Source organism: Galleria mellonella, unplaced genomic scaffold (genome assembly GCF_026898425.1).
Source record: "Galleria mellonella isolate WM207_F2 unplaced genomic scaffold, CSIRO_AGI_GalMel_v1 utg89, whole genome shotgun sequence".
Lineage (NCBI taxonomy): Eukaryota > Metazoa > Arthropoda > Insecta > Lepidoptera > Pyralidae > Galleria > Galleria mellonella.
This window is the reverse complement of record NW_026442169.1, coordinates 718901-740462: the sequence shown is the minus strand read 5'-3', so window position 1 is coordinate 740462 and position 21562 is coordinate 718901. Positions and strand designations below refer to the sequence as shown.

The following is a 21562-nucleotide window of genomic DNA, read 5'->3' as shown; positions in this document are numbered from 1 at the left end:
CGAAAAATGAGAAAAGCTTAGAGAGCTTTTTTGTAGAGCTTCCCATACTAACTTAATAGTTGAACATATAGGCATGGTTAGTATCGGATTAAAACTTTCTGTTGTTTATCTATTCTGGTTTAATTGGAAAAAAAAATTACTATAGTTTTAAACGCATGTTCTATGTGTATAAAATAAACATTTTGTTAAAGTTAAAGTCATTATGTTCAAGTTAAAGTCGGTTGAAAGAGAAAGACTTAGTACAAACGTCGTCTGTTTGTTACCTCTGTTTCATTCATGTTTCTGCTATGAAACAATTGTGTTTGCATGGTTGTGTTTCGGTTTGATGAATGGAATACGGCGATAAAATTACAGGGTAGATAACACCTTAATCCTTAAAAATGGTAATTCATGAAGGGCAGTATACTCTGTTATGAAATGAAATAAAATTAATTTATTTTGCTTGAATGCAGGTAGTTTTAAATTAAAGAAGTTTTCATTTCCCATATATATTCTACCTTTATGTCGACCATATATCCATAGTACTGTTCATGCTTATAGGCGACAGTTACCACTTTACATCAGGTGATCCGTCAACTTGTTTACCATTCTAAATTGCATAAAAAAAATATTTTGAGCCTCCCATAGTAACTTGAAATCTAGTCAATATAAGGGTGTTAAAGGGTTTAGCCGGATAAATATGTCGAATCTGCCCCCAAATGGGAACCTATAGGAGGGAAAGGGATTGTTAGCAATGGAGTTTGATAGCCCCATTGCTAGCAATATACCTAATAGGGCATTAGGTCGACCTCCACGTGGTCCCCCCTGGAAACCATCGTGAACAATTCTTGTTGAATTCGTCACGATGGGTCAACTGACCTACTTCATCCTCACCTATCATCCTTCACTGGTGTCCCGCCAGCGTATTCCGATAGCGCAGGCGGGGTTAATATTCCATTACCACCCATTTAAAAAAAAATGGGAACCTATATCGAAATATATAGGTAATGTATCGGAAGATATAGGTTCCCATTTGAGAGCAGATTCGACATATTTATCCGGCTAAACCCTTTGTCTTTTTTTTTAAATGTTCAATTACGCTAGTAGAAAACTCTTTTGAAAGGACGGTAATGATTTTGATATCATCTCTATAGAATCATTGATTTGTATTCAGTATAAATCGCTGGAATATTACATATCATTTGAGTAGAGAGTAGATACCTAAGCGTCGGTAGATCTGTCGCGCAAATATTGGCTCCCCTCTTCATTGCGCGGTACTTTTCAGGCCAACACTGTTTTTATCCTACTATTATTATAAACTAGCTATGCCCGCGACGTCGTTCGCACGGCGTATTCAATTTTTTTCATAAGAACGAGACGTTTTACCACAGTAAAATATAGGGTGAAAGTCCCCAAAAATTTATGAAGGGAAAAATTGCAATGTCTTCGAAATTTCCATGAGTGCCAACTACGCTCTAAAGACTTTCTCTTACTTGTTTATCCTCTTCATAAAACCAATTTCATGTCTCACTCTTTTACTCTTCAAACATCACGACTCTGGAACTAATTGCTCAATAGTATACACGCTCTATCTAATAAATTTAAAATAAACTTGCCTTCAAGAAAAGTGTTCAGTCTTACCTATTGAATTCTGTAAACTAAACAAAATAATCAAGTAGGCAGTAGTTCATCATATATACACGTATGTGCATGTATGTGTATATTTTATATGTAGGTATTAATATATAAATAGTAATTACCATTTTATAATAAAATATAAACAAAATGGCACAAATTTACTGGGTACAGAGGAATAATACCTGAGTCCTCAGGAATGGCAACGCATGGGGGGTATCATGGGCGAAACAGTATACTCTGTTATGTCCATGGTACTGCTCATGTCTATAGGTGACGGTTACCACTTTCCATCAGGTGGGTCGTTAGCTTATTTGTAGTGTAGCTTCTAAGTAGTATAAAAAAAAATTTTAACCGCCATCGAGTCCTCTGCACAACCTAAAGGTTGACTGATAGAGATTGCCTATAGCATTAAGTCTGCTATTTTATTGGTCAATAAAGTTTAAATAAATAAAAACATTACAAAATATATCTGACACCCCACTGGAAATTACAATCGCCAGCATATTTAATCTGGTCTATTATATTTTAAAAAAATATCCCATATTTTGACCCAGACACTAAGTTCTACACAAAATTTGCTCAAAATCGGTCTAGTAGTTTTTGCGTGAAGCTTGTACAGGTATGATCTCTACCTAGTTTTTTTTAATGCTTTATAATGGAATAGTAACCCCGCCTGCGCTATCGGTATACACTGGCGGAGCACTAGTGAGGGATGATAGATGAGAATGAAAGAAGGCAGGTCAATTAGCCCATCGCGATGAATACACTTGGAATTCAGCACGATGGTTTTCAGGGGGGACCACGGGGAAGTCAACCTGGTTGGGTATATTGCTAGCAATAGAGCTCTTAGTCTCCGTTACTAACAATCCCTCCCCCCCCCCCCCCACGATCTTTCTAGTTGAAATTTTATAATAAGATTGACTAGTAAAAAATGCTTATAGCATTAAATCCACCTTTTATGCCATATTTTATTAGTTCCTTACTTATTGTAAATAAAATCTCTATATAAAATAGATATTAAAATTTGGAAAAGTGATTGGATGATTAGATATTGATATTTGTCACTTAAACATCTAAAAAGATTTAAATTTTTGATGCACTAATGAATACTTATCCGTATTTGTTTCGACAAAGCCACTAAATACAGCTTATAAAGGTTCTAGGTTAAAATTATTTGACCCATATTTCTTTGGAAAAAAATTTCATTTTCACGAAAAGAATGCTAAAGATTTCGATGACACTTATACGTAAATACTGCGTCTTAATAAACAACATTTTTGTGATTTTTCTACTTCTTAACCTTGACTTAAAATACACAGTTTTTCGATGTGTGCGTCAAAAGGGACGCTAAAATATTTATTAATTGCAACATCAGAATTTGGCGCGAATTTATTTAAATTAAAAAACAATTACGCCACAGCCAATGTAGCTAATATGAACCACAGCTACTACTCTTTATCTATGCTTTCGGGCCATAGGTACAATTCTTAATCTATAATTTTAGTCCATAGGTAACATTCTTAATCTATGACTTTGAACCGTATCTACTTACCTTCTTTTTCATTAAAACTAAAACCTGGAAACATGGAGACTGAGAATTCCATTGCTAGCAATATACCTAACCAGGTCGACCTCCTCACGGTTCCCCCTGGAAACTATCATGGTTAATTCCTGATAAATTCATCATGATGGGCTAACTGGCCTGTTTTCATTCTCATCTATCACCCTTCACTGGTGCTCCGCCAGCGTATCCCGTTAGCGCAAGCGGGGTTACCATACCATTTTCACCCATTAAACAAAAAAACCTTTCTTAAACCTACTTTTTCTGTTACAAAGTTTTGTTACTTTCATTCAAACTGATAATTTAGCAGAAAATAAAGAAATAAAATCTATTCAATATCTAAAATAGATAAGAGGTTTGACTTTTTAAATAATAAGAAAGTAAATCTATAATTTTAGTACGTTTTTAACTCTTGATTCTCCAAAGATCTGAAGTTAAGATATTGCGAAAATCTAAATATCGTTTTTTCTCAAACTCAGCGAACTTTCAGGTGCGACTGCCAGCTTGCTGCGTGATGTATTGGCCCAGTAGAATGATAATAATGGCCGGATGATAGATATCGAGTTATAATTTAACCAATAACCGCCTCTCAAACTTGCACTTCTTTTCTCGTCACACTAGAAAGTTTATTGGTGAAATTTTTCGACGTTTCTGATTTATTTTATTCACACTTTGACATTTTATTATACCGATATATTTTGTTATATCCAATAGTAGGTAAAAAATAACCTATAAAAATTAAGAAATTGTGTATAAATCATAAATACCTACTTTTTAATGCAATTATAAATATCTAAATATTTAGAACAAATTTTAAATTTATTGGCTACAAGTTTTCACAATTTGACTTTATTATTATTGTTTTTTTTTTCTATAATTTTTTTACCAATTTATTGACCGATTCTAAAGATTATTGAAAATGTTTAGGAACTATCATACAGACAGGTAGAACTTGACACAAAATAATACAGATGTTTCTTTATTTTATTTTTTTTTTTTTTATTTTTCAATATTGAAAAGAATTAATATAAAATTCCATTTTTTTTTAAATAAAAATACAGAATAATCAATTTAAATTATTTTTCTTTTGAATTATTATTTCTTTATAATTTTTACATAAGTAGAATAAATAAGGAAAAAACTCAACTGTAATTTTTTTTAGTCGAATATAATTATGTGTATATAGTACATAATATTACAGTAGGTATCCTTATATAGAATTCGTCTCATAAATATGCGTTCATCGTTATGAAACTTCAAGATATATCTTCAGTCATTTTGCTCGCTTATCAACATGAATGATAGGTACCAACTCCCCGACCGTAGTTAAGTATCTTTCGACAAACGCATTGAGATTGATTTTATATCTAACTACGTCTGATGTATTATTACTGCGAGTAGTATAGTATTTTTTATTTCTTTTTTTTTTGATGGGTGAAAATGGTATGGTAACCCCGCCTGCGCTAACGGGATACGCTGGCGGAGCACTAGTGAAAAGTGATAGATGAGAATGAAAACAGGTCAGTTAGCCCATCATGATGAATTCATCAGGAATTAACCATGATAGTTTCCAGGGAAAACCGCGAGGAGGTCGACCTGGTTTGGTATATTGCTAGCAATGGGATTCTCAGTCTCCATTACTAACAATCCCTTTCCCCCCAGTAGTATAGTATTATATCATGTGTCTTTATCGAAATACTGACGAGGCCATAATTAGCAATAAACAAAATAAATAGCCGACATTTTCATAATTATATCTGATTTTTAGCTCATACCCGGATATTGAACTCCAATGCAACAAATCGAATAAAATTAGATTCGACAGCAACACAATTCTGAATCGCGCAATCAACTAACTCGCAACATTTACGCGGATATATTGAGTGTCAACTCGCCATCTTGTTGTTGATAAACTAATTAGCGGAACGCGATGCGATATCATTTGATTACACCGCCGACAGATGGCATTGATTCGATTTCAACATGGCGCCCGGCAAACGTCACAACTTCGCGCCAAGTTTGCGCCGCGAAAATTGACGCGACCGTTTATTAATTGGATTTTGAGTGTTTGTTAAATTATCGGAAGGGAAGACTGAATGCTCTCTAAGTGAGCTTTAAAATCAATGTATTTGTAACAATTTTAAAGACAGAAGACTAGGCGTTGCCTATTATTTTGTCTACCACTTTACATAAACTCCGATCTGCATTTATCCGAAGTTTATGACTGAAATAATTTGTTTTCAAATGGATCACACCATATCATTTATTCTCGCTACGCTCACATTTCTAACACATTTTCTTTTATACACCCTATAGGTATTTTAGTTACGTCCGCAAATCAGACCAAATACCGTCGTACTTACCTGGGGGAAAACGGATTGCCAGCAATACACCCTATCAGGTCGACCTTCACGTGGTTCCCTCTGGAAACGATCGTGGTAAATTCTAGTGCAATTCTCCACGATGGGCTAAATGACCTGCTTTCATCATCACCTATCATCCCTCACTGGTGCCCCGCCAGCGTATACCGATAGCGCGGGTAGAGTTGCCATTCCATTATCGCCCATTAAAATACGTACTTACCTAAAGTTTATTTGAAATTACGTTATTTAAAATAACTTTGTAAAAAACGAAAGCATTGATACACTTTTTTAAAATATATGTAATTTTTTCATTAACTGTCTGTTTATACATTCCTTATTTTTTATCTTTTTTTTTATTTTAAAGGTATAGTTTGCAATTTAAATCAAAAACGCTATTGAAAGAAATATGTTTATGCATGGACAAAAATTTTAAAACATTTCATCCTAACTTAACTGCTCGATCTGAACACGATTTTATAGGCTTTAATTAAAGCTTAAATATATACTAATAAAACATGGCAACAAAAAGACGACCTTTTTTATATCATGATTGTTTTGGAAAAGTATTCAAATTCAGAGACTCTCTTAAAAAAATTAAAAATACTGATAACGTTTATTCCTTATTTGTAAGTTTCCTTTCGATTCTTCTACTTCAATTATTGTTATAACAGGAACCATGATCAAACAAAAATTGTAAATTGTCACAGTGTTGTACAACGCTCTATCCGCTGACATCCATGCTCCTTTCCATTTTAGGTTTGCTGGAAGAGAACTCTTGTAAAGTTAAGCTCGCCTTTGAACATTTGCTTTCCACTGTCATATTTCTTTAGGTATTGTTATTGTATACAATAAAATATGAATAAGATAGATAGATAGATAATGTATTTGCATTACTTACAGCACACAAATTATAACAGATACGGATATACATAAAAATCGATTTAAAATAAATTATTAAAAAATAAATACATAAAGCCAAGTACAATTTTTCCTTTAGTGCGTGTGCCATAACAATACAAAATGATCAAAACTCAGTTTATTGCTTCGCCCTCAAAAGAGCAAAGCACTGATATTCTGTTGCGGCCAAATAAATTTACTAAATAAACCCTCACAGGTGTAGGATATGCGATTTGCATGATCGACATCTATATGGGAATGTACTACAATACGATCATCGGATGGGCGGTCTACTACCTCATCGCCTCGCTCGCGTCCATCAACTCCGAGCTGCCGTGGACAAGCTGCAACAACCCATGGAACACCCCACTCTGCACTCCAGTCACCAACCCCCAACAAAACCCCAATGGTACCACGCCGGCTAAAGAGTTTTTTGAGTAAGTTCTCAACTTTACAGCTATCTGTAACAACACTGCATTGAAATTTCTTTTTGAACGATTTGAGGGCGACCAAAGTCTTTTGGGTATGTATTCTAGTATTAATTCTAACAATTAACAGTTTACCTGGATGATATAATCCAGTCTGAATAGTATGGTATTGTAGCTATTACTATGTATTTTAACTTTTTTTTATGCAACTTAGAATGTGCAAACAAGCTGACGGCCCACCTGATGAAAAGTGGTAACCGTCGCCTATAGACATGAGCAGTACCATGGACATAACAGAGTATACTGTTTCGCCCATGATACACCCCATACGTTGCCATTCCTGAGGACTCAGGTGTTATTCCTCTGTACTGTTATATAGCCGTGGTTATGTACAACATACGAACATAAAAGTGCTGAACTGCATTTTCGAAACAGTCAGCGGTTAACAATAAGGTATGCGTCATACCATCCATTTCCAGCGATTTTTCGATATATTTTAATTCAGACCGGATATGAACCTCAGACGAACAAGACGCTTTGTTAATTTTCATAATAAAGACTCGTGCTAATTAAAATAATTTTCTTTTTAAAAAGTCTCATCTGACCCACCCCGTAACAGTGGTGTCAGAAGTGGGATTGTTTTAGCATCGTAATTGCTAAACTCCCATCACGCGCGGGGAAATATATGAGACTTTCGTTCTATTCCCAACACCGTGTTGTGCTGAACTCTGTGTCGTGCTGAACTCTATGTTATTTTGAACTCTGTCTCGTGCTGAACTCTGTGTCATTCTAAACTCTATATCGTGAGCTGTACTACATTATAATCACGTCGCACCAGTGTTTGACAAAGTCGCGACAGTAAGTCTTGAAAATTAATAATTAAGCCTGCCGACTTGTCAACCGTTCCACCTGAAGTCTGCTGCACCGAGCTAATATAACCGTTCCGGTCTCCTACGCGTTACAAGCGTGTAGCCTTGTCGTCGCCGCTTCGTGTCGCCACCATCTCCTGACAATTCAAAATAGTCTACCTCCGCTTCGCGATGTCCTCGAGTTTACAACTAGCCGTCATCCTGTGAGTAAAGCATTTGTATTTCTGTTATTGTCACGTTCAGTCAGAGCATACTTTCAACTTTCTTTTCCATTTCTTCCAATTTTATATAGCAGAGAAATGACGAGCAAATCAGAAATGTCTGTTAATGAACTATTCCCCATTCAAGTTCTATGTAATTTTATAAATACATATCGGGGAGAACGCGAAACGCTTACAGCATTTTTAACTAATTGCCAAAATGCCTTGGAGCTTGCGTCCGAGAATCAAAAAAATTTACTATTTAAATTTATTATATCACGACTTGAAGGAAAAGCTCAGATAACATGTTCAAACAAAGTTTTTTCAAATTTTGAGGACCTTAAGTCCTTTTTAAGACAAAATTTTGGAGAGAGAAAACATTATAACCATCTTCTATTAGACCTACAGTCATGCAAACAAAGTGCAAATGGGTCAGTCGCCCAATTTGCATTAAAAATCGAAAGCTGTTTAACCGATTTACAAACCGAAATCCATAATTCTGACTCATACAAAAAAGATATACCAGGTAGAATCGCAATGACAGAGGATCTAGCTTTGTTCACTTTTTGTTTAGGGTTGAATCCTAAATTATGTAATATTGTGCGTTCAAGGCATCCGAATTCCTTAAATGATGCTATAAATATAGCCTTAGAGGAGGAGAAAATACAAAATCTAATATATAACTCTATTTCTAAGTCTAAATGTAAAGTTTGCGGAAAGCTAGGACATTCCGAGAATGAGTGTTTTAGTAAACAGAGACGCGTAAGTCATGGTAGCCAACCAATTCTTGTGCCCTACAAGCCTTCAGCGTTTACGCCATATCAAGGTAAACTTGCCTCTGAAAATTCTTCACCTATTATTTGTAGGTATTGTAAAAATATAGGTCATGATATTTCCCAATGCCGAAAGCGACAATATAATAACTCGAGGTTTCACAACCAAGGTAACAAGAACCAAACATATTACAGGCAAAACCAAATTTCAATCGAATCGCCGCCGTCGCCAGTTCTGTGTAATGAAAACAATGACAACAATCATTTAAACTGAAATATCGGGTATCAAACTTTTGCCGCCCGATGCCCGATACTCAGAAAGGCGCAAAAACAATTGAACCAATTTCTTCGAAATCGATAAAATTACCCAATATGGTCACTGTATCCTCTGTTTCAAAGAATCGTAATAAATCCACTGTATCTAATAATAATTCTATTTCCACTGTTTCTAACACTGTATCCACTGAATCTAATAATTACACTGTATCAAAAAATCCTAACAAATCCACTGAATCCGACTCATCATTAACTTCTATCTCGGCACCTGAGCCAATCCGTAATGATGGTCCCTCTGAGTCTCCACTGTCTTCTATTTCGCATGAGCGTGCCACTGGCAGTGAAAATACCTCTCTTAATATAAAAAAACGAAAAATTTCTAAATCCACTGTGTCCAAACCTATAAAAAAACAAAATCTACTAGACCGACTCGACCTAGAGGAATGCCTCATGATCTATGACATATCTCAATCAAAGAAAACATCTCTCCCATACATCCAAGTTAATACGTCTCATTCAAAAAAAACCCTTAAGCTATTAATAGATACAGGTAGTTCTATTTGTTTAGTAAAAGCATCTAGTTTAACAAGTCCACTGAATCTTGAGTCGAACACGGTTAAATTTAAAGGAATTAACGATGTCAATTCCTACTCGGAAACAAAAGGCAGATTAATGCTTTCTATAAAATTAAATAGTAAAATTTCTTTCCCATTCTATTTCCATGTTGTTGATAATGTGAACCTTGATTATGATGGAATTATAGGTTCTAATTTCCTAACTACTAACAAAGCGACGATATCTTATTCAGAATCAAAATTACAAGTTTCCGACGAGCCTCACGTATTCTTCGAATTAAAAACTGCTGAACCAATTTATGTAATTCCGGCCCGAAGTGAAATGTTGATAGAGTGTTCAGTTTCTAATCCGGACTTAGAAGAAGGATTGATATTAAATACGACATTGCAAGCTTATCCAAAACTCTGTTTCTCGAAATGCCTCACTAAAGTCAAACCTAACGGTAAAGTAAATGTATCAGTACTAAATACATCGGAACATGATGTTACACTACGTTCCATACAATTAACCTTAGAACCAGTTTCATTCATATTGGAAAATAGCAATTCAGACTCTTCCGAATTTATTAATTACGTCTCTCCCGAAAATTCTATCTCTAGTCTTAATCGAGAAAAATTAATTCAAGACGCGCTTCGCTGTGAGCATTTGAATAAAGAAGAAGAAGGCGCCTTGCGTACTTTATGTTCGGAATTTCACGACATATTTTATTTAGAGGGAGACCAATTAACCGCAACAAAAACAATTAAACATGAAATCCGTACAACATCACAAACTCCTATACACGTTAAAAGTTATCGTTTCCCCGAAATCCATAAGGAAGAGGTTAGTAGACAAGTAAAGAATATGTTAGATCAAGGTATCATATCTCCATCTGTGTCCCCGTGGTCTGCCCCTATCTGGGTAGTACCAAAAAAACAAGATGCATCTGGTAAGCCTAAGTGGCGCATCGTAATCGACTATAGAAAGTTAAATGAAATCACAATAGGAGATGCCTATCCTATTCCCAATATCACGGATATATTAGATCAATTGGGGCACAGCAAATATTTTACTACACTTGACTTAGCATCTTCCTTTCATCAGGTAGAAATGTCAGAATTTGATGCTGAAAAAACCGCTTTCAGCGTTCCCGGTGTTTTCGGACAACCAGGTCACTACCAATTTAATAGAATGCCATTTGGCCTTCGAAATGCTCCATCTACATTTCAAAGACTTATGAACATCGCACTGTCCGGTCTTCAGGGTATACACTGTTTCACATATATGGACGATATAGTCATTTTCGGTCATGACCTTGATACCCATATTCGTAAATTAAGACATGTATTCGAAAAATTACGTGAACATAACTTAAAACTTCAACCCGATAAAAGTGAGTTTCTGAGAAGGGAAGTTCAGTATTTAGGTCACATTATATCAGATGAAGGAGTGAAACCTGATCCAAAAAAGGTCGAATGCGTACAAAAATTCCCAGTTCCTAAAAGCCCACGTGACATAAAGTCGTTTTTGGGACTAGTTGGTTACTATCGCCGCTTCATAGACAACTTTTCACATATCACGAAACCTTTAACTAGCCTACTAAAGAAAGACACAAAATTCGTTTGGCTATGCGATCAACAGAATGCTTTCGATCTCCTTAAAAGTAAGATAACTACTGCACCAATTTTGCAATATCCAGACTTTACTAGACCTTTTGTACTCACCACCGATGCCTCCAATCACGCCGTCTCCGCAATCCTATCCCAAGGCGAAATAAATAAAGATTTACCAATAGCATATGCCTCTCGAACTCTAAATAAAGCCGAAGGTAACTATTCTACCACCGAGAAAGAGTGTCTCGCTATAATTTTTGGCACGAAAGTATTCCGTCCATATCTTTACGGACGAAAGTTCCATATCGTCACAGATCACAAACCCCTACAGTGGCTGTTTAACTGTAAAGATCCCAGTTCAAAATTAATCCGTTGGAGACTCAAGCTCGAGGAGTATGATTACGAAATTGTATATAAAAAGGGAAAAATCAATTGCAATGCCGACTCTCTGTCTCGTAACCCCATTCCTTTCACTGGTCCAGAAATCGCTGTTAGATCTAAAACATATAAAAACAATTTTTATATTAATAATAATAATACCCAAAGTCCTACCTCAGTTTCCTCTAAACATGTTCTTCCTGTTGACTCCGATGTCCCTTCCACATCTGAAACTTACGAAAAGTATTTACAAATTAGTCAACAACAAAATAATACTTACAACACTATAATAGAAGAACATAATGAATCACTGCTTAAAGCTAAATGCAAGATGATCACTTACCCGTCTGCTATCGATCTTGACGACTCTATCCCATACTGTTCTGAAATTATACAATTATCCAAAAATCAGAACGACGTAAATGATATTCGAAACATAGAGCGCGAATTATACACATTTTATAGTACTTCGAATGACAAACATATATTCACACATTTATTTTTACGAGTCCATCACTACGATGAAATCTCTTATAAAGATATATTTAATATGCTGCGAGATTATAGAGATATGATAACTACTTGGTACATGGAAGAAAAGGAGTTCGCCATCTCAGATTTTAAAGACCCTTTTAACAAAATCTCATTCTTAAAAATTTACAATATGTTATCTTTCCTATTTCACAACACAGGCATCAAAATTCACATATATCACAATAACATCCTATTTCCGACTCCTCCTGAGGTCCTTAAAATATTAAAGGACCACCACGACTCACCCTCTGCAGGTCACCCAGGTATTACACGTATGTATGATCAACTTAAAACAATGTACTGGTGGAAAAACATGTACCAAGATATAGAGAACTATGTCAAAGCATGCAAATCTTGCCAAATCAACAAGCCCATGCGTCATACGGGTAGAGCCCCGATGATAATCACGTCAACTGCTACAAAACCCACTGAAAAAATATTTCTGGATATTGTAGGCCCTTTACCTAAGACTACACCAAATAAATATCGATTCATTTTAACATTACAAGACGATCTAACTAAGTATTCCCAAGCCTATCCAATGCTAACTTGCTCAGCCCAAGAAACAGCCCAGATGTTAGTTCATTTCATTTCTCATCTTGGTATACCAAGAAATATTGTCAGTGATCAAGGTACAAACTTTTGTTCAGATGTATTTAAACAATTAGAAAGACTTTTCGGAATTAAACATATATTCGCATCACCATACCATCCGCAAACCTGTGGTGCACTAGAAAGAAGTCATTCAACGTTAAAAGAATATTTAAGATCCTACATAGACGAAAATTATCATACATGGGACCTTTACCTAAATACTGCCATGTTAGCATATAACTCTAATGTTCATTCGACTACAGGTTATTCCCCTCTCGAACTCTTGTTAGGATTTAAACCCTATACGCCTCAATCCATAGATCGTTTAGAAAATAATACATATACAGACTATATCCGCGCACTTAATCATAGGTTATACTATAGTCGTAATAAAGCATTACAAAACATACACAATTCAAAAGAAAGGTCGAAAAGGTATTACGATTCCCATTCTAGGCCAGTAACATACAACGCCGGCGATATGGTGTACATACGTTGTCACCACAAACAAAACAAAGCATTGTCGCCAGTATGGAAAGGTCCATATAAAATCATTAAAATAAACGGCAATCATACAGTGACACTCTTGATCAACCGTAGACATGTACGTCATCACTATGACGAAATAAAACTTGCCAACCTGTGAATCACTGTATGTAATAGTATCCTTCTCCGTCTCATTTCAGACACGTCACAATGCTGTGCTCGTGCCGCCAGTTTGTCTACACGTTAATAAAGTTAAAAAGTTTTCTTCTATATCATACCTTATTTATGGACATCAGCCTCGCGTTAAGAGAGGTCTGATAAATGCAGGTGGATCATTACTCAAATCCTTGTTCGGAACATTAGATTCGAATGACGCTATTAAATTCTCAGAAGCTATCGATGATGTACAGTCAGATGAAAAACAGTTAGCTCATTTAATGAAAGAAAATATTCATGTTATAAAGTCTACAGTATCTACCTTTAATGACACATTGTACAAAGTTACTGAAAACGAAAATAGGTTAAATAAAAATTTTGATATTATCAATAAGATGTTTGAACAAATTACAAATTCTAATGATAAGCTAGAAATAAAAACCCACTTAAATTCTATGTTAAATTGCCTTGACAGCATAATTATTACATTATCGTTCGATATAGAAGATATTAATAACGCAATACTATTTAGCAAATTAAATATTCTGCATCCGACTGTACTAAGTCCACATCAATTATATAATGAGCTCGAACGCAACACAAATAACTTGCCTAAGCATTGCGAACTCCCTGTATCCTTATCACTACAAAATATACATGATATCATAGATGCATCTAAACTAGTTTGTTATTATCATAACAGTAGAATTATTGTAGTTATAAAAATACCGCTCGTCCTTCCTCAACTTTATAATCTTTACCATGTAATACCGATTCCAGTGCCGTATGATATCTCAAAACCTGACACCTATGCGCTAATCGCGCCGACTGCTCGTTATGTGACAATAACAGCTGATCATTTGTTTTATTCATTTGTTGACGATGTTTCCAAGTGCAAGCTAATAAGTGATAAATACTATGTGTGTGATTTAAACAACGTGTTTTCTACTATTGCGCGGCCAATGTGCGAAATAGTGTTGATAACGGAAGTAGTGAATAAATTGCCAAACTCTTGTGAAGTGAAACTTTTAAAAGGTAACATAGACACGTTTCATAGAATAAGTAACAATCGATGGATCTATGTCCAATCGGAACCCGGGAAATGTCACATTTCCTGTGATAATGATTCCAATAATTATAATGAATTACTGTTTGGTATAGGTATATTCAAGTTAGAAGAAAATTGTAAAGCATTTTTCAAAACTCTCCAGTTTACGTATAAGAATAGCATAAGGTTAAATGTAAGCGCTACTACTGAAATTTCAAATTTCAACCTCATCGAAGATGACTGTTGCGAAAAGAATAAACTAAATAAAACTTTATCGAAATTGCCTTTCGTAAAATTAAATAATGTTCATAATTTAGATTCACTTTTGCATGCTAGTGTCCATCTAGACAGTTTCGAAAAGGAATTAGACAAGTTAGAAAATCCTACACATTTTCAAAAATATAGTGTTCAATATATGTCTGTAAGTTATGTTGTTTCAGTTATATTTCTATTGTATCTGTTATATAAGAGTAGAAAATTTATGTGTAAACGAGATTCGTCACGTTACTGTGTTCAAATATTTAATAACTGTAGCAATAAACAGTCTGGTTCTAAACAACCTATACAAGTTGTAAGCACTATTGATAAATCAAATAAAATCACCGACTCTTCAGATACCGAAGAACTAGAGATCCAGAATCCAACTCCAGTAAAAAAGAAATATTATCTTTAAAAAGTCATCCCAATATCAGAATTAAATAAAAACAACATTATATTTAGTTAAATAGTTAGATATTATAGAATCACTGGGTCACTGGTTCATCTTAACTTTACTATTTGTCTATTATTAGTATTCACTTAATTCTAATAATTTTGAATGTAACTCTAACATAAATAATAATTTAGTTATTACCAACTGTTAATTATATTAGTTCATTCAGTTTTCTATTTATGTCCTATTACGAATGTTTTAACTATGTTTAAACCTTAACTTTACTGTATCAATCACTTCTATATTATTATTCTATATCTTTTGTCTAGCACTTAAGGCTCATTCTTTATTTGTCCGACTGAGTTTCACATCTTATCATATTGAATTTATCATCATTTTCAACTATGATGATAAATCTTAACGGGGGGGTTGTTATATAGCCGTGGTTATGTACAACATACGAACATAAAAGTGCTGAACTGCATTTTCGAAACAGTCAGCGGTTAACAATAAGGTATGCGTCATACCATCCATTTCCAGCGATTTTTCGATATATTTTAATTCAGACCGGATTTGAACCTCAGACGAACAAGACGCTTTGTTAATTTTCATAATAAAGACTCGTGCTAATTAAAATAATTTTCTTTTTAAAAAGTCTCATCTGACCCACCCCGTAACAGTACCCTGTAAATTCACTGTCATATCCCACCCTTCAAACTGAAACACAGCCATGCAAACACAACTGCTTTAGAATAGAAACACGAATAGGACAGAGGTGCCCAAGCAAACGACTTTTGTACAAAGTACATTAAATGTATTTTTATGCATAATTAAAAAATAAAATATTAGCACTCTACACCCCTTCCCTATATAAACTATATGTGTGCGAAATTTCATACTCCTCCATTCGCGCAATTTTCATAAAAAGGGATACAAGTTTTTGGTTCACGAATTATTATATAGATAATAAAAATACTTAAGTCCCCCAAAAATGGACGTAATTTTTCTACAGACGCAATGTACTGGAGCAACAAAGGTCGAACGGTCTGGATGACATGGGCCCCATCAAGCCGTCTCTCGCGTTATGCGTCGTCGGAGTATTCGTGCTGGTTTACTTCTCTTTGTGGAAAGGAGTCAGGAGTACTGGTAAGGTGAGAACAATGAATGTCACACTATACAATATTTAATAGTACACTCCTCGCAAAAATTAAGGGAACATAAAATTTTTTTAAATTTTTGGGTGATTTTCAACAGGCTGTATTTCAGTGAAAAATAATCGTACAGGAAATTTAAAAAAAGGGTTTTGAAGCTTGAAAACTCTAGTTTTCAGATTTTTTGGTGAAAAAATTTTTTGAGCTCCGGTTTTCATGCAATTCTTAAACAAAGCTGAAAATAATTTTTTTCTAAATTTTCTAGGTTTCGTTTTTCACTCTATGGGCATGAAAAAATTTTTTCGAGCTACTCCATTGTATAAGTCTCTTAGCGTGTTTATTCAGCTTCAAAAATCGCTTTGGATGGCTCAATTACGACCATTTGTCTCCGAGATATCGAACTTTGAATGCAAAAGCATCCTTTTCCATTCAACTGCTAATATCTCTGGAACTACTGGTCGCACAGCAAGCGGGCGCCGAGTTTCTTTATCTGCATAAAATTTCCAATTAAGCACAGTCAAGAGTTAGTGAAAAAAAAATTTTTTTCCACCTCTAACATTGAATTTAAAAAAGTGGAAAAAAGTGACTTTTTCTCCTTTTTTGGTTACTTGGCTGTATCTTCGCTAATATGGGCGGGAAAGCTAAGGTTTGAGGAAAATTTTACAGTCTATTGTTCCTTAAAGAACCCCCTAAATCCCTGGAGCGATCGGTTCAACGGTTTTTCCCGAACCAATTGATTGAAATTTTGGAAAAAATAAGGGAACAAGGTTTTTGTCCCTTAAACTCACCCTAATCCATTCAAAAATCAATAATTTCATTTGTTTTTCACTTTTAACTCAATTTTTTGTTTTTTTAAAAATTCATTATCAAAAAAAAATCGAAAAAAATCAAGAAAATTTTATGCAGATAAAGAAACTCGGCGCCCGCTTGCTGTGCGACCAGTAGTTCCAGAGATATTAGCAGTTGAATGGAAAAGGATGCTTTTGCATTCAAAGTTCGATATCTCGGAGACAAATGGTCGTAATTGAGCCATCCAAAGCGATTTTTGAAGCTGAATAAACACGCTAAGAGACCTATACAATGGAGTAGCTCGAAAAAATTTTTCCATGCCCATAGAGTGAAAAACGAAACCTAGAAAATTTAGAAAAAAAATATTTTCAGCTTTGTTTAAGAATTGCATGGAAACCGGAGCTCAAAAAATTTTTTCACCAAAAAATCCGAAAACTAGAGTTTTCAAGCTTCAAAACCCTTTTTTTAAATTTCCTGTACGATTATTTTTCACTGAAATACAGCCTGTTGAAAATCACCCAAAAATTTCAAAAATTTTTATGTTCCCTTAATTTTTGCGAGGAGTGTAAATAGCTATAGATATGTAGCTACTTATCTGAAAAGATATAGATTGGTGCCATAGAAATTTTATTTAAAACGGTTGCAGTTTAGTTTTTAAATCAAAATAACGTAATGGTGTTCCGGCTTCGATTTCCGAGCGGGTCGAATTAGGACAATGAACTTTTCTGAATTAACTGGAATCTAGTATTCTTAGTTTTACCATAATTAATTCATTGGTTGCTCTTCATAACTCGGGTTGTCCTAGCTTGAAGATCAGTCAATTGGTATATTTTTTTTAATGGGTGAAAATAGTATGGTAACCAGTGACCAGAGGTCGACCTGGTTGGGTATATTGCTAGCAATGGGATTCTCAGTCTACATTACTAACATGAGCTAACTGGCCTGTTTTCATTCTCATCTATCACCCTTCACTGGTGCTCCGCCAGCGTATCCCGTTAGCGCAGGCGTGGTTACAATACCATTTTCACCCATCAAAAAAAACCGTTATCCTTACTAATATTATAAATGTGAAAGTGTGTTTGTTTGTTTGTTATCTATATGTGACATTTGGTATATACTTTTTTTTTTTTATTTTATTATCAATAAAAATACAAGTTACAGAAGTTACTATACGGGATGAAGAAGGGAAGAAGATACCCTACTTATATACACGTACCATATGTTTTTTTTTAATGAGTGATAATCGAATGGTAACCCCACCCGCGCTATCGGTATACACCGGCGGGGCACCAGTGAGGGATGATAGGTGAGGATGAAGCAGGGCAGTTAGCCCATCGTGACGAATTCAATGAGAATTGTTCACGATGGTATCTAGGGGGAACCACGTGAAGGTCGACCTAATAGGGTATATTGCTAGCAATGGTGCTGTCAAACTCCATTGCTAACAATCCCTTCCCATCTACCATATGCAACATTTTTATCACGGTTACGCGCACGGAATCGCGGCTAAAAATTTATATGTTCATAAACCTGGATAGAAAAAGCCTATAGTCTTATCTATCCCATATAGTATACCTATGTATACCAAATTTTATGATGGAAAGCCGTTAAAACGCCAAGAAGAAACAAACTCTATTTATTTATATTTATTTATTCTTTATTGCACAATAAAACTGTGTACAACTGGCGAGCTTAATGCCATATGGCATTCTCTATCAGCTAACCATTAGGTAAAAACAGAAAGCGTATGAAGGGCAGATGTGGTGAAAAATATGTGACATAATTATAGTAACATACTGAAATAATTATACATAATAAATGCACAAAACAACTATAAGCATTATGAGATATAGTAGCTATTGAGTAACCTGTAACTAGAACTGGTTTAGTTGACTCAACAAATAATTAGTCTTCTTTTATAAGAATGCTTACTAGGTGCTCTGCGTAGATCTACAGGGATCATATAATAGTATTAATAAGGTTTTTTTTTAATTCCAACTTCACGTCTATAGGTGGTGTGGGTGACTGCTCTCGCTCCTTACGTGGTACTGTTAATTCTGCTGGCTAGAGGGGTCACTCTACCAGGCGCAACCGAGGGCATCCGATATTATCTCACTCCAGAATGGCATAAGTTGTTGAACTCCAAGGTAAAGTATACTTGACTACTACAGAATCTATGTGTAGTTTTATATATATGTGATATTCATATGTGTATGATAATTGGAACGGCAAAGGGAGGGAGACTTTGTATAAAAGTCGATTGCTTGGCTACCTCTGTCCCATTCATGTTTCAACCGTGAAGCAGTTGTGTTTGCATGGCTGTGTTTCGGTTTGAAGGGTGGGATATGGCGTGAATTTACTGGATACAGAGGAATAACACCTGAGTCCTCAGGAATGGCAACTCATGGGGGGTATAATGGGCGAAACAGTATACTCTGTTATGTCCATGGTACTGCTCATGTCTATAGGCGACGGTTACCACTTTCCATCAGGTGGGCCGTCAGCTTGTTTGCCATTCTAAGTTGTATAAAAAAAATAAGCTGACGGTACACCTGTTGAAAAGTGGTAATATAAATAGCAGCATAGACATAGCAGAATACACTGGATATGGTACCCCTCATGCTTTACCATTCTTAAGGTCTATGATATTGTCTCTCCTTTCCATACCCTGTAACTTCACAGCTATATCCTGTCCGTCAAACTAAACACAGCCATGCAAGCACAACTGCTTCACAGTAAAAACATGGATGGAACAGAGGTGCCTGTACTTGACGAAGACCGTAACAAGTCTCCGTAAAGTATTTATTACACGACTGCTTAAAAAAGAAGGGCAATGTTTTCAGGTATGTGAGTATATATATGAGTTTTTATTCCTCGAATTTTTTTCTTTCTTCATCAGGTATGGATAGATGCGGCCTCGCAAATCTTCTTCTCCCTAGGTCCCGGGTTTGGTACCCTGTTAGCGTTGTCCAGTTACAACAAATTCAACAACAACTGCTACCGGGATGCCCTCATCACATCTTCCATCAACTGCCTCACGAGCTTCCTCGCAGGATTCGTCATATTCTCCGTCTTAGGGTAAGTAAATTATCATGTTGAACATATACCATATTCGTTATGCTCAAAAACTAAATATCAGAAAAAAAATTTGCTAATGATTTTAGTTTAATTCTAAAATTTTACCAGTTTTTTTAAATAAAGGTTTTGGTTTTCAATTCTTGATCAGGTACATGGCTCACGTGCAGAACAAGAGCATAGAGGAGGTGGGCCTCGAGGGTCCTGGGCTCGTGTTCATCGTGTACCCGGAGGCGATTGCGACGATGACGGGATCCGTGTTCTGGGCCATCATATTCTTCTTGATGCTCATCACGCTCGGCCTGGACAGCACTTTTGGAGGTACACTGCTTTTGGTATAGCATCCACTAGAGTCTCCATAAAAAACATCATCCTTGTGTTATAAACTCTATCAATGTTACAAAATCATTTCTCTTAACCGACTGTCAGCACACAACCAAAACTATTAAATCTAGAAAGCTGAAATTTGGGATATATGTATATTTTTAACGTTAATGTTACAACTCATTTAACCATAGGGAGACTTTGTACAAAAGTCGTTTGCTTGATCACCTCTGCCACATTCGTGTTTCTACCGTGTAGCAGTTCTCTTTGCATGACTGTGTTTCGGTTTGAAGGGTGGGATATGTCAGTGAATTTACAATAACACCTTAGTCCTCAGGTGGCACTCAGGAATGGCAACACATGGGCGGTATCATGGGTACATAAACCGTTAAGTTTTATGGTACTGCTCATGTCTATAGGCGACGGTTACCACTTTCCATCAGGTGGGCCGTCAGCTTGTTTGCCATTCTAAATTACGTAAAAAAAAGATTAGAAATTTTTATTTTAGAGATAGAGATAGGGAACGGTATTGTGAAGTGAAGTCCAATATCTAAAAGCAATACTCGTTCGTTCAGGACTAGAAGCGGTCACAACTGCGCTGTGCGACGAATACCCGAGGGTGCTGGGCCGACACAGGGAACTGTTCGTGGCGTTTCTGTGCCTCTTCATTTACATCTGCGCCCTGCCGACCACTACATACGTGAGTTATATAAATCTATTTCATTTCTCTTGCTTGTGTAAGATGAAAGATCCTCGATTACCCAAAGTCGTGAAGTTTAATTATCATTTACACCATTGCTGATATAAGTTTCACCCATAGATTGAGAGACAGCACATGGAGATCAAAATATCCCCGTATCACTCCAAATATCACTTTATGGTTATTCGACACTTTTTTTTTTAATTTAACACCTATACGTAACGGTTCCACGTTGGTAGGCCAGATAATCATCATCATCACATCTGCTGTTTATTATCCATTGCTGAACACAGCCTCTCCCATAAGTGGGGGTTCTGCCAATAATTGCCACGCTTGACAGGCGGGTTGGCAACAGCAGTTTGGCTTTTGGTGATATTTCAAGAGGGTGGCTGCTGCCCATCCTTCCAGAATAAGCTCCCTTAGTCGCCTCTTACGACACCCACGGGATAGGAAATGGTGACCCATTCTATACCGGGACCTATATGACAATCCTATCGATTACAGATGAATTATCAAAAAGTAA

The 21562-nt window shown here is 35.7% G+C and overlaps 1 protein-coding gene across 2 annotated transcripts in view; it reads left to right on the top strand.

The window, feature by feature from the left end:
• The window catches only part of LOC113519918 (sodium-dependent serotonin transporter), a 53766-nt gene that overhangs the window by 22181 nt on the left and 10023 nt on the right, over nt 1-21562 (top strand). For both annotated transcript variants that reach the window (XR_008253717.1, XM_052902255.1), the window contains exons 5-10: nt 6656-6875; nt 16013-16151; nt 18953-19087; nt 19840-20018; nt 20167-20336; nt 20915-21039. Coding sequence is in view for 1 of the 2 variants with exons in the window: in XM_052902255.1 (XP_052758215.1) it covers nt 6656-6875; nt 16013-16151; nt 18953-19087; nt 19840-20018; nt 20167-20336; nt 20915-21039 (968 nt within the window). In the remaining variant the exon portion in view is untranslated. The remainder of the gene's footprint in view (nt 1-6655; nt 6876-16012; nt 16152-18952; nt 19088-19839; nt 20019-20166; nt 20337-20914; nt 21040-21562) is intronic.